Raw genomic sequence first — 14,388 nt, forward strand, 5'->3', positions numbered from 1 at the left:
TTTACAAAAACGAGGAAATTTACATGAACAAATGGTGACCTACAATCTCGTATAGGTTTTCTTCATCTTCTGAATTGATTAGTAGCTACATGATGCAGCTAGATTAGAAGAACAGGAAGGCAAATCAAACTTTGTGGGTTTTTATATGTAAAAAGGAAGTAGTATACATAACAGCAAGACTGAATTGCATCAATTTATGTATCATAATTAAAAAAAAATATCACTCCTGGTTTAGTTGGTTTAAACTCTTGCTTCTAGTTTGCCATGTATGTATTTGGATCATAATTTCCAGAATTGTAGACCATCAGGTCTGGTACTGATTCTGGCATTGACCAGTAGCAGATGATTTGCAGGAGGTGTAAATATTTTGCAGTATCAGAGACAAGAAATCTGGCTTTCATATCATGATGATCTCATGATTTCTGGTAGTTTCTTATAAGAGTTTCAATATAAAGCCTCACCTCCCTTTGTCTTTCATTACTTTATTACTATCAATTAGTCCCCTTCGGGGTATTTGTATGCATATGTGTGTTAGTGTAAGTATTACTTGTGTTTAACTCTTGGTTCATCTTCTCAGTGGTGTTTGGGTAAGAAGCAGACTAGTGCTAGTTCTTTTTGTGAGTTGCTTTTGGTGACCAGACAATAGCACAACTCAATCCATGTAAATGCCTACTGTAGACAAAGACCAAGGTGTCCATTTTCTTATCTGGGAAGCTAAATACTTCTCAAAACTTTGTGCTTTCTTGCAACTTTTCTTTACATGGAATTGTACATGGATCATACTCTCATTCATCTCCTAGCTCCTAATGATGACTGTTAGTTTGTTCCTAGACCTCTCTGGTTGTATGCAGTCTTGTTGAGTCAGGGAGACAAATATAGCATGGAGGGCATTAGGACGTCACTTTCTGTTGTCTTTCTGCCAAAGCTTATACCATTTCCCTTTTCCTGTTCTCTGCCCAATGACTGTCAGGTTGGCTTTTTTTCCACCATTAACTTGTCATCATATTACCTGTCAGCCTTCCTATGTTGGTGAATGATTAGGCCCTTGAATGGACCAGGTAAAATGGCTTTGTTTGCTTAGAAAGTCAAGGTAAGGTACTTCAGTGCCTGGGCCCGTTTCTGTCTATCTATCGTTATGGTATTGGTGAATTTACTGAATGTTCACTGGCTAAGAGTTTCTCTTCTGCACTCTTTCTGCAGATGGATTAAGTGGAGTCAAAGTAAAGAGTGAATGTGAGTAGGAGACCTAGTATGGAAAGCTTCATTCAATATGACATTTTTCCTTGGTCTTCTGTTGCTAGGCGTTGTCAGCTTTTTTATCTGTTTTACCTCTGGCTTCCTTGTGGCTTTGTTTTTGAAGTTACTGCACTATAGGAGATTGACTGCCATACCTCAGTCTTGTTTGGATAGATAATTAATCAGATTACACGAAATGTTGGTCAGTTAGCATTTCAGCTGCACATTTGTAACATGTAAAACCGCAGAACAGGAATGACTTGGAAATAATTCTTTTTTTTTCCTCCTTCCCTCTTCTCCCCATTTGTTTCTGGAAAGCAGGATCAGCAGAAGTCATCCTTCACATCGACTCTGTCAAGTGAAGCATCTTGTTCTCTCTCCTCTCCTGAAAGCACTTTCAACTCCCAGGAGTCATCTTCTTCCTTGACATCCAAAGTGGTTTATTCTGAGAGGCAGTCCTGGCTTGACCTAGTTAACAGCTCTGCCACAGAAGAGGGTGATCAGCCCTTAACTTTCTATGTACACATTCACTCTGATGAACCACCGGAAGTAGACTTTGGAGAAGCAGCAGAAAGCCAGGAGCCCAGTGGTGAATCTCCGAACTCAAATTTTTCAAGTCCAGATACACATTGTCTAGCTGTGCCAGATGCCACAGGACAGAGATCGCTAACCAAAGGTGAGTTAATGAGAGAGGAGATATTTGTCTGCAGAGCCATATGGTTTGGCAAGTTCAGGAGTCTTCCTCAACCTCCTTTCCCCTTCGTTTGTGCTCTTCACTGAAAAGTTTTCCAGAAGTGTATTTATAACAAATATTGTGCATTAAGTACATAACTTAGTATGTAATTGTCAAGTAGCTTTACAGCTTTTCTCAAATTTTGCTTATATGTTAAGATTATAGCCTCTGTATAAAAATCCCAACATAGACATATTTTTATTAGCTTTCTTTATTTCAATACAGCTGTCTTTTCATTAGTTAGGATTGAATAAAGATTTCAAGAAAGTGTCATGGAACAACACCCTGAGCAAAATGGCATATATAGCTAGTAGTGAACATGGGGTTAGGTCAATCGATTTTTAGAAATAAAACCAGCTGCATTTACTTCCAGTACATGTTCCCTATTTGTTTCATTGAGCTTCATTATAATCAAGGGGAAACAACGGAAGTCCTGAATCAGAAAGTCAATTAAGACTGGATTTTGTTTAAGCAGTTGGTATCTGCATAGTTATCTTCCTACCAAAATGTACTGTGAAATTAAAAAGATGGTCAGAATTTGGTCATTGTTACTATTAACTCTCCTGCACTAGTGAGGCAACGTGTCTTGCCTTTTGAGCAAAGCTGTTTCTCCTTGCATTAAAGCAGCTGACGTATAGGAGGCATTGCTGGCATAAAATATATTGAAATGAGAAGATACTCATCATGCTGCCTAGGGAGCTAATACCTAAGGAAGCAGTGATGTTCTTCTGCATCAGTTCTACCCATGATTCCAAATCCTTGTGAAGATTTGAAGTGAAAAAAAAAAAGGTAAAACAAAGGTGGAAAGAAATAACACTGGACTCAATTGGAACTTAGAGTATTTCTCTGTAAATGAACTTGGCATGATAGTATAAGACACATTAGTTACATTGGCAGTCTCCAATTCTTTTACAATTTCAACACTTAACACCCCTTTAGTTTGTAATATGTTTTCCTCATTATACCAAAAAAAAAAAAAAAAAGGGAAATTGAGCAAAGTATGAACTTCAGCAAATGTGAAAATTAACTCATTATTTTGCACTCAGCTTCATTATCCATCTTTTAGGCTGCTCTGCTAGAAACTTCAGTAGCACTGAAGATCAGCAAGAATGAATACTGACAATGAGCATATGCACTATTTCTATGTGGCAGAAAAAAGTGGAAATTTTGAGAGAGTTACTGTGGAATCCAATTCCCATAAGCTCTGGCTTTGCAAGTAGTGATAAGGCTGGGTCTGGCAGAAATGGAATGCCTAGTGGAAATGCCACAAAGATGTAATAGATGCATAGTCTTCTGTAATTTCACCTTCTGGGTTAAATTTGACTAAGACCTTGTGAAACACTATTAGGTACGCTGAGGTGGATTGGAGTGTAGGTCCTCTATGGCACAGTGGCTAATAGATCCTATTGAGAAAGATTCAGTGGTGGTTCTTCAGAAATTTAAACTTTTGCTTAGAATAGGTTGCTCGGGTATTCTCAGCAATCCTGCAATAATGCATAGGTTAATGCTTTCCATTGCAACTGTAAGGGTGACAAGTACTTTCATGGATGGCCACAGAATTAGCATGACACCTTCATAATAATTTAAAGCATAGTTTGACAGGCCTAATAATAGTAACAAATAAATATGGGATTAAAATGTAAATCAGAGCATTTTGGTATGTTCCTGCCATTTGCAAGGTGGTTTAATTTTGTCCAAAGTATTTCTGGGGAAATGAATTCCTCTTGCTTACTGCTTAGCTGATGGCCAACCCTGATGGAAGAACATTTCCATCCTAACCACACTGGTGATCTCTGATGTCATTCGAGAAATATATCATTTCAATGAGACAGTCACTATGGAAACTGTATAGCCTCACTAATTGCTGTCTGTATCCTGAGCCATTGTTTGAGCAAGTAAGATGTACACCATACATGCACCTATCTTTTCCTTATCACACTGTATAATATAGGGAGAGGATGGAGAGTGTTGGTTTGTGGGGCCCTCCTGTGCAATGGTCATTGAAAAACTAAATAATTTGCAATGAGATTAATTAAGTTGCTTCAACTTGAGAATGAAGTAGGAAAATAGGATTAATGTAAAACCGCAATTTGCTTGTAAATCAAAGTTATCAAAATGGATGCAATTCTGATTCTGTGACTAATTCCCCAAGAATTTTCTCCTTCAGCTAGTTGAGAAGAATATGCCCAAATACTGTGAGATGAATTCAAATTGTGGAGTAAAAATAGCTGCAAAATCTCATGATTCACCATAACTAGTAAAAATTCCTTTATTTGATGCGAAATGAGAAAGTATACCTCAGTGTAGTCCATATTATTTACTTTACAATACTTCTGAATAGTGCATTTCTGACAGCTTTTCATGTTTCAGAGTAATGAAACTGCATTCAAGAAGAGATTTGTCTTGCATTTTCAGGATAGATGCTGATGCATGTCCTGTGTGTGTAAAGCTGGATGTTATCAGAACAGCTCTGTGGTCCTTGAACCCACTCCCCACAGAGCCTTCATGTGTGTCTATGCTCTCTCCTTTTCACTGTAAGAATAGAAAAAAGCCTGTCACATAATCTGTGTTGTGGCCACATCATGCTTAGTAAAACCCCACAAGGAATTTTTGGTTGTTGCTGATAGCAATGTAGAGCTGATGTGAAAGTTTTCAAGAACTGAAGAGCCCTTTTATTTGCAAAGGTCAGAAATGGAGGACAATGTGAGAAAAGTGGGTACCTAGAATGAAGAGAGAGTAGCTGTGGCTTTGTGGGAAGAGCTTATAACAAAAATATGAAAGTGTTGAAGAAACCTCAGTGATGAGTTAAACAATCAAAGAAATGTTTCTCAAAGATAAATGGATGGATCTAAGAGAAAAAACATATTCAACTTAGGTTATTCAATGAAATCTGCTAAGGAACTCTCTGGTGCAAGGAGCTGTACCATATGCTATTTTAAGCAACCCCTCCGTCCACTCTTAGGGGTATTATGACCGTTCTCAGCCTCAATTCTCAGTGCCCATTACTGGGGAGAGGTTACATACCACACGGTAATACAAAGGTACAAAAAAGGACAGTTAACAGATCCCACATTTGAAAGGAGATCAGCACTACGTTTCCATTTACTTTGTGGGAATATTTAATACTTCTGTGCTACAGCTTTTTAGAAGCACAGTGACAAAGGATTCAAAGCTGCCCATGGCACCAGGAAACTGAAAGGTAAACAAGAAATGGCTGAGAATACAAACCAGTATCCGACTTCGTGCTCTGTATCCAGAAACTGGCCTCACCCCATATGAGTTGCCTAGATATGCTCTGCAGCAAAACTCCATCTTTTGTACTTCTTCTGGTAACCACTGGAGCAAGAAGTATCTGACTATGACTCACCACCATCATCACAAAAAATTTATGATAAAAAAAGCAAAGCCACAGAAATGAGGTTACTATAAGACAACAGGAATGTGTGTTTGTATTTATTTAGAGATCTTCTACTACAGCAATAATACCCTTCCTTGTGTTTTCTGAGGGTTTTAAGGTCATATGAAGTTAATGCATATTGCCAAAGGATTCTTATTGTACCGCTTTTGGTTTATAAGACCTGGTGTGTAATGATATTTTGAAAAACCTGGAAAGCTTTTCTAACACCATTTGCTTGGTTTTGTGGGAAGGAGTTGGTTAAATAGGAACTGGATGCACTCAATTCCTTTTTTTTTTCTCTCAGAACTAACATCCTCTTCCCCTCTGGAATCTGACTGTGCCAGTAATAGCCAGAACAGATCCTCTGATCTGTTCTTGCTCCTTTGCTCCTTCTGCAAAAGTTACAGAAAATGGCTAGATCATGGCTGAGACTAGTTAAGAAATATGCCTATGATAAAAATAACCGTGTAGAGAAACAAGTGTTTGAGTGATTACTTTGTTTTCTCATCAATTTTCTCATCAGTTCTAAACCATTCTCATCAGAAAGGCTTTAGAAATCACAGTGAAAACTATAATGTTATGGTTTGCTGAACTCTCTGAAAAGATGTTTGTTCTGTTTCCAGTTTACTCAAAGTTTGTTAAAATGCAGTCTCTGCTGTTTCCACTGTACTGTTAGTCAAGAGCATATAGTTATTGATGGTAACATTTCCTGTTATTTTCTCCTGCTATCTCCTACCTTTAGTTCCGCATTTGCTATTGATTACATTTAGTTCAAATATTTCCAATCTTTTCTGTTCTGTAGTTATATGGAAAATGTGGTTTCCTTGAAGTGCCATAATATTTCCGTTGACAAATCTGCTACCACTATGGAAAAGTGGTAGTAGAACTACCACTAATTTGTGATTGTTTTTCCTCTGCCCTGTCCAGCCTTCATGAATATGTTGTCTCATTGACATAAAATGTTTTAGCACAATCAAATGGTTGTGCTGAGTTGCTGGCACAGCTACCAGAAGCACATAAGCGAAGTAGTAAATACAGGAGGAAGACGCAGACATTTTCTTTTTTTTTTTTGGTGGGATTGGTACACGGTTAGAGAGCTGTGAGATCTCAGTTTAGAGAATGGGAGAACAAGTATTTAAAGTATTTACATTTCAGCTTAGATTTCATAGGATATGTTCAGTTGGAAGAGCTTTTCATTGCAAAAAGCTCTTTCTGCTCAACTTCATCAATTTCTGTATCTTTGCTGCTGGGAAATAATAGCTTGATTTTTCACAGCTGCCTTTTGAGAACTTCTGGATAATTTCACTTTTATATGCTTAAAGAATATTAAAGTTGAGATTTCAGACAGGCTCCTGTATTGCTGCTGCAATGTGGGGAGTCTCGGTACCTTAATGTCTCCCGCCTGTGGCAAATTGGCTGACAGGAGGGAGGAAGCTGAAAACTGAGGCGGCGAAGAGCTGGTGTGTTGAACCTCTGGCAGCTTGTTCTTGTCTGCAATATCTCCTGTTAGAGAGAAATTCCAGATAAGTGGCATTAAGCCACAAAATTGTGTTTTATTTCTCCTGAAACAGAATTTGTGAGAAGTTCTGATGTGCCTGAAATATTACTTTATTTTCCTCACCCCCAACACAGAAGGTCTCTTTCTCCCGAGTGTTAAAGTACCTCAGAGCAGAAATTCCTTTTCCTCAGGTCAGCACTGGTTCTTTTCCACTTTGCTCACTACAGAGCCTGACAAAGTTAAAAGAGCTAAGGAATACCACAGAAATTTTTTCAGAAGTGCTATAAAGCTTTAGCAAGCTGCGAGGCTTCTAAGTGAAGGTGATGGTGCAGGATCCCAAGAAGAATAATCTTTCCAGTGGCATCACTGGCATCATCTTTCCCCTCACCACAAGAAGGATGTTGAGGCTCTGGAGCGTGTCCAGAGAAGAGCAACGAAGCTGGTGAGGGGGCTGGAGAACAAGTCTTACGAGGAGCGGCTGAGTGAGCTGGGGTTGTTTAGCCTGGAGAAGAGGAGGCTGAGGGGAGACCTTATTGCTCTCTACAACTACCTGAAAGGAGGTTGTGGAGAGGAGGGAGCTGGCCTCTTCTCCCAAGTGACAGGGGACAGGACAAGAGGGAATGGTCTGAAGCTCCGTCAGGGGAGGTTCAGGTTGGATATCAGAAAAATATTCTTCACAGTAAGAGTCATTGGGCACTGGAACAGGCTGCCCAGGGAGGTGGTCGAGTCGCCTTCCTTGGAGGTGTTTAAGGAACGGGTTGATGAAGTGCTTAGGCACATGGGTTAAGGGAGTGTTAGGAATGGTTGGACTCGATGATCCAGTGGGTCCTTTCCAACCTTGTGATTCTGTGATTCTGTGATCACTCAACAGAATTGCTTATAGTTAATAGTGGCCAGGGAAGTATGCAACACACGTGTCCCTGTGTGCAGGTATACTCTTATAAAAACACACCATATGTATTATCCTTCCACTGTTGCCATCTCTTCCTTACCACTAATCCCATAGTTGATCCTGCGAGGAAAATACATTAGTTTTTCTCTTATCAGTAAAATAGGATGAGATAAAGAAGTGCTGCAGTAGCTTTTCAGTACATGCCTGAGACAAAATGGTTGGCCTGAAGAGTACTGGTGGAAGACATAAATTGCAGTGTTATATTTTGAAGTGATTTTGAATGTGCCTGATGTTAGCTGTGTGACCCAGATGGAAAGATTTGCTCCAGAGCAGTGCTAGTGGGGCCCAACCTGTCAATGTTATGAATTTTTGCCAGTGGAATGTATCCGTAATTACAAACCTTCATAGCTTAACAAAGCTTAGAATAGGGGTGCTACACATATCTTTGGGACAGAGGTGCAAGGGAATTATGCAATACCATGTTCTGAGAAAATGTGCTCCGAATGTTTGAATTTGGAGAAAAACTCCAGTCTGTGCTTAAGCCTTGAGTCACATCACTTTATCTCTATTACAAAACCTTAATTTTCTCTCAAGTGTTTTGCAGAGAAAGGAAGCAAGCAAACTACAGGTAGTCCTCTCTTTGTTTACTTCCGTGGCATTAAGAGGTCTGTGAAATACTGTAATGAAACACTGAATGAGGAAAAATATATTCTCATCACAAAGCATTTTATTTGGCTTGTTAATTGATTGCTAGACATAATGCCTCTCCCCTTCTATTATCTCTCCCCTTTCAGATTTACAGCATCAACCTCACATGTTCAGTGGCAGCTTCAAGCCTGCAAAACGTTGGCTTTTTTTTCTGAGCTTGGCCTAGGGAAAGTGAGAATGTTGAAGGCAAAATTCCAGATAGGTATCATACAGTCTGGTCTCAATTATAAAGGTTTATTGGCAAAATACTTTGCCAACAGCAACAGTATTTGCTTCTATACAAAAGCACAACGTTAAGATACAGTTTTGTTGTTTTTTAACTGATTTGGGAGAAGGTCACTGCTCATCAGTGTAAACAAAGATGGAGATAAAAGTGCCGTATAACTCATACCTGGCTTTACACAGCCTATAGCTTTCAATGACCCTTTTTTTTCAACTGTTCCTTAAAATGCTGTTTAGCTGCTTCACTATCACTCCCTTTACTCAACTGATCTGAAGAGCCATGCACATTCTTCTCCCTCTGGAATTACATGATATCCTGATCAATTTCTTGAGGATGGGAGTGGTGGAAGAATAAGAAATAGGAGGGGAATTTAAGATTGAAAATCTTGAAAGATTGCCAGAGATGAGTACCAATTGCTTGGTCAAGTGTATAACCTGGAAGCCTTTTGCTGGGATCTGGATCTGGATCCATCTTTTTCTGTGCTGAGTATTACTGTTCTCCTTACCTTCATCCAGAAGTGTACACAAGATATCAGAAAACGCAGGATGGATGAAGCATGTTCAGTGAGGGTGTTTTCTCATTCTTGCTGCTTTGAAACCCTCTCAGGACACCAAGGATGACCATAAGTTAGCCTGAAAAATTATTTGGAGCAGGGACTTCATGTCCCCAATGGCTTGACTGTTTTTTAAAGTTGCAGAATCAGCAAATTGTTCTCTTTATACACTCCTGCTTGTGTATCTGATAAAGGTTAATTTAGCTCTCAAAGTGATACGGTGTACAGTCCTGATGAGTGATGTCTGCAGTAGAGCTGAGCCAGTCCTGTGTAGGGACTGGCTAATGAAACAAACAGCTGCTTCATCCCAAGAAAGTAGACAGGAAGCTAGTTATAATTACGAGCCTCATGGCATGAGCTGACAGGTTTCAGGAAATACAACTGCTGTGTATTAAGCCCCACACTTGCATTTTTTTAATTTCCTGCAGCTTGTTAAATACACAACAGTTATCCCTTTCCTCCTCAAGCACTGTACTGACATTGGAAGCTATATTTAGTTCTTGTCAAGTTACAGCAGGCTTTTTATAATCACAAAGTAGTGAAGAAAAGGCCAGCAATAAAGTGAAGGCAAATATTTGTAGCATATCATAAACTTTTGTTGTAACCTAAATATTTAGAAAGAACAGGGGTGCAGGAGGACGTGCTGGTACTTAAAATGTGGAAAAGATATGGAGCCAACTTTTAAGCATGCTGAAACATGAAAGTGTTTTTGCTATTGCCGAGCGAGCAAAAGAACTTCTTCCTTTTTTTCAGAAAAGGCTTGCTGATTGAAGATGATTTAGAAAAATCTATGCCAATTCAACAGGTACATGAAGGACTGCAGCTGGGAAGAACCACTACCACTGTCATCAATAAAATAAAAGCAAATATTATCCCAGTGAATCTTGAGGGAGTAACCACCCTGAAAACACTAATTGCTAAAGGAAAATCTTAAAGTTAACACTGAAGTAGAAGAGCTTGCAGTGTGGACTGAGGGACAAGAAGGCAGTTGCACAGTCTGCTGAAAATGGCCTTCTGCCAAAACGCCCCTATATATGCCTGGTACATTTTTAGTTTGACTGTTCATTTTTTAAGTTGTTTTATTCCAAAAATGTTTTTGTTTCAATTTTTGTCTTATTTTATGTTGTTTAATTCTTTGTTATTTACTAGCTTTTCCTTTCATGTCTTCTCTGCCATGGAAGATGGCACTGCAGCTTGGGAGCCATCAGAATAATAAAGGTGGAGATAATGAAGGCTTTGTTGTGAAGCACCACACACAAGGCTTTGTTGTGAAGCAAATTCTGTGCTGCAATTTATGAAACTCAGGGCTTTCGTAGGCATCCGGTGCCCCAATGGTTCCTGCTTTAATCTGTTTTCTAGGGGCCTCTCTTGTGGCCCCTGGAATGTTCCTACACTTCATTTCTCAATCTTTTTATAACTTTGGTTTCAAAAATTACCAAAACCTGGTGATAAATTGGTGCACCATATAGAATTTGACCTGTGAGTTGCCAGATAGATATGTAGTTCACCAAGTGCAGCGTGTAGGGAAGAGTGAATGGGTGTAGGTGCTACAAATTTGTTTTAATTGAAATGTAACATTGCTGACAGTTGTTTAAAGTCTGTGATATATTTGGACCATTAAAGCACAACTGTTATCAGTTGAAATACATGCTCATATCTGTTTGGATCATGACCTGATTCTTAAACATTTGAGTCTGATAGAATGACTTTTTGACATTATTACGCTATTAACCCCTGGTTTTAACTCCAATACCATTACTTTTTGATTTAGTTACAAGCCTTCCTGTTGGCTGAACATAATATTTCTATCTGCTGCTGCGTTCACATTCTCAAGCCCCATTTATTATTTTCTTTGCAGATCAGGAAAAATGTGATGATGATGAAATGGAGCGACTTTATAAGTCATTAGAACAAGCAAGCCTGTCTCCCATTGGTGATCGTCGGCTCTCAACGAAGAAGGAGCTTAGGAAGTCATTTATCAAACGCAGCAAAAACCCCTGCATTAATGAGAAGCTTCACAAAATTCGAATGTTGAACAGCACGTTAAAGGTGAGGTTGCAGAGCTAGCCAAGGAAAAGCCTGAAAGAAAAAAAAGTTTGGCTAAAAAAAGAAGCAAGCCTAGACTTCAGCCAAATGCTAATTACATATTTACTTAAAGCCCCAGAGAATTTGGTTAGGTTTTTGAAACAGTTTTCTACTTCATTCTGAATGCTGATTTGTGTTTTTTTCATTCAATTTGAACTGGAAGCAAAGGCAATAATTCAGAAGGGAGTCTTGCAGAAGTTCCAGCCCATTTGGAAAATTTAATAAAGCCAACTTCTCTTAGCTGGAAATCTTGCAAGCTCAGCTGAATGCGATAAACAGGGGAGCCTTAAAAAAGGAAGAGCAGGCAAAGTATGTTGATGATAAAGGACATAAAAATGACCCTGAGCCAAAACCAGTTTTCCTTGTGTGATTATTGGAGAATGTACAGGATGTGCTAAAGCTATTGTAAAGATCTCCTGTAACTAAAATATTTTTAATAACAAAAGCATCCTGCTTCAATGTTGAGTACATACCATGAACTGGTGGAGTGGAGGGGTTCAGGGGATGTTCCATGAGAGGGCCAGTAAATCTGTCTGGAATATGGGTATTTATTAGGCTCTTTACTTGCTAACATCAAGTGTCACAGGATTTCATAGCTTGCTTCAGAATAGCCTTTCTGCTTCTTTCTTAGCCTATACTGAAGGAAACACAAAAGTGAACCATAGCATTTACACTGTAAGGAGAAGAAAGAATAAATGCAGTCTTGGGGCTGCACTTATTTGTTCTTGTGTGCATTAGGAGCAGCCACTGAGTATCTTGTTTCAAGCACACGTATTTGGCTTCAGGCATTGTAAGCTGGAGAAATGCATGTAAAAACTTCTATAAGCACAATCATAGGTTTGATTATTAGCTGCATTGGGAGGCTTGGCTTTGTCACCCTAGCCTGTTTTAAAAATCCTGAAGATACAGTTGAAAAGGCAAGTGAGAATTCTCCCATGCATTCTCCTTGGGTGTATATGACACCTGGTGAAGTCTCTCTTGAGTTATCTGTCTTCAGTGCCATGATATTAACTCTTGCGCTATTCATCTGCATCTCCAGTCAAGTGAGCTCCTCACATAACAAAGTTAGTTTAAAAGTACGTCTGTTTTATGTGACAGGAGGCTGAATACAGAAATTTTTCCCTGATAGGAGTCTCCATAATAAATCTAAGGACCAGTTAGTATAAAATGGAGTTCACTCTTGTGTGACTATCAATTTCATTACAGTGGAGCTGAATAGAAGACTTGCTGCTAGATATGAGCAAGGAGAACAGCTTTACGATGATTTAGCATGGGAGTATTTTATAAATTGTGATTAGCGGTGTTTATAACCTGACTTTTCTAACGCTTGTGTTTAATATAGAAAAAATTATTTTTTGAGTGGTTGTAATGTATAAAGTGCACTCATTTCTTTTTCCTTTCTTCAAACAAAAATTTTGGAGTATTGACAAGACAAATATAGCACATAGTTTTTCTCATAGGCACAGAGCTCCATACACAACAGTGTCTAAGTTGGCCTGTCTGAAACACAAATATCTGTAGTGGGAAAGTGCTGTTATCTTTGCATCGATAGGATTGTGTTCTTTTAAAATCAATTTTCTTAATGTATAGCATAAGGTAATTGGAAATGATCTAATGGGAATTTAAAAATCAGAGAAGTTTTGCATCTGATTCATATTTACTCTGCTTTAATTAAAACACTACTAGTTTGAGAAGTGATTTATGCAAGATTCGGTGCAATTTTAATTTTGGACTTTTGACTCCCCATCTTTAAAAAATTAATGTTGCTGTCACAATATATCACTAACAAAACATGTTTTGGATAGTTTGGAAGAGAGGGAAGCTGTATGTGAATGCATTACATGCTTAACGAATGTGGGAAATAGATTTAGTGGTACAAAAAAATGTCCATGACATAGCTTCTGCTGCCACCTTTGTCCACTGGAAACGCTCTTTTCTTCTTTCTATCTCCCTATCTCCTCCTTTTCTCTTAGGCTAAATGCACATATGCCTGCATCAATACTAGAAGTCTTACAAGGACTGGAATTAGGTCCTGAGGGTGGGAACTGTGTAAACCAACAGCTGAACAAGGTTTTGTGTTTTGTGATGGCTCAGGCATCACAGGAATTAGAGCAGGCTCCCTAGAGTAGTATAGGGATATGGATGGGTAAACAGCTGATTGCTCCTATCAAGAGATGTCGTGAATGTGAGGGAGGATTTTCAAGGTGGCCACTAGCACAGTGTGTCCTCAGGCGTGATGAAACTGTTCATAGCACGAGAAGATTGGTAGAAATATTCCATTGCTCTCACACAGACTAAGGGGATGGAGCCATGCAAAAGCAGTGAAGGTTTGTTAGTGCAAGATGCTGCCTCTGTTAAGAAATTATGGTTGCCAACCAGGGCTTCTCTATCTTGTGGTTCACTGCATGAATAAGGGTTAGAAGAATGAAGTAGATTATTGTGTCAGAAAATGTGAGGACGCCAATGAATACAAATATCTGAAAGAATGGTGTAAAGAAAACAGCCAAGCTCTTTTCAGTGGTGCCCAGTGGCAGGACCAAAGTCACTGGCTGTGAACTGAAACACAGGAGGTTCCCTTTAAAAACACAAAGAAATATTTTTTTTACTGTTAGAGTGACTGAGCATTGGCACAGATTGCCCAGGGAGGCTGTGGAGTCTCCATCCTTGGAAGTACTCACAAGCTATCTGGACATAGTCTTAGGTAACCTGCTGTAGGTGGTTCTGCTTGGGGAAGAAGGTTGGACCAGGTGACCTCCAGAGGTCCCTTCCAACCTCAACTATTCTGCTATTGTACCATAATAAAGGGTCTCAAGTTTACTTATGTTAGTGATTGTTCATGTCTTGTAATTGAATGAGGGTACCTGCAATATATGGTCTGAGCTGTTTTTGTCTAAAAATAGAAACCAGCTTATGACCAATATATTACTAATGGTAGTGGCCGGCAGTAGATGTCTTAGCAGCCACGTGCTCTAGCCACTCTACTGCCAGTACACAGATTATATCCAAAATAATTTTATGTCTAGCTCCTAGAGAAAGACACGTTTATAATGTGGCCAGGGAATA

General features: G+C 39.1%; 1 protein-coding gene across 6 annotated transcripts in view; it reads left to right on the plus strand.

Annotated features, from left to right (window-relative positions):
• Positions 1-14,388, plus strand: part of IPCEF1 (interaction protein for cytohesin exchange factors 1) — a 96,951-nt gene that overhangs the window by 73,032 nt on the left and 9,531 nt on the right. For 5 of the 6 annotated variants that reach the window (XM_054061087.1, XM_054061089.1, XM_054061090.1 and 2 more), the window contains 2 exons: positions 1,555-1,912; positions 11,099-11,289. In XM_054061087.1, coding sequence (XP_053917062.1) covers positions 1,555-1,912; positions 11,099-11,289 — 549 coding nt within the window. The remainder of the gene's footprint in view (positions 1-1,554; positions 1,913-11,098; positions 11,290-14,388) is intronic. The other variant, XM_054061091.1, reaches the window with a different exon arrangement.

This window comes from Cuculus canorus, chromosome 3 (assembly GCF_017976375.1).
Source record: "Cuculus canorus isolate bCucCan1 chromosome 3, bCucCan1.pri, whole genome shotgun sequence".
NCBI classification, from domain to species: domain Eukaryota; kingdom Metazoa; phylum Chordata; class Aves; order Cuculiformes; family Cuculidae; genus Cuculus; species Cuculus canorus.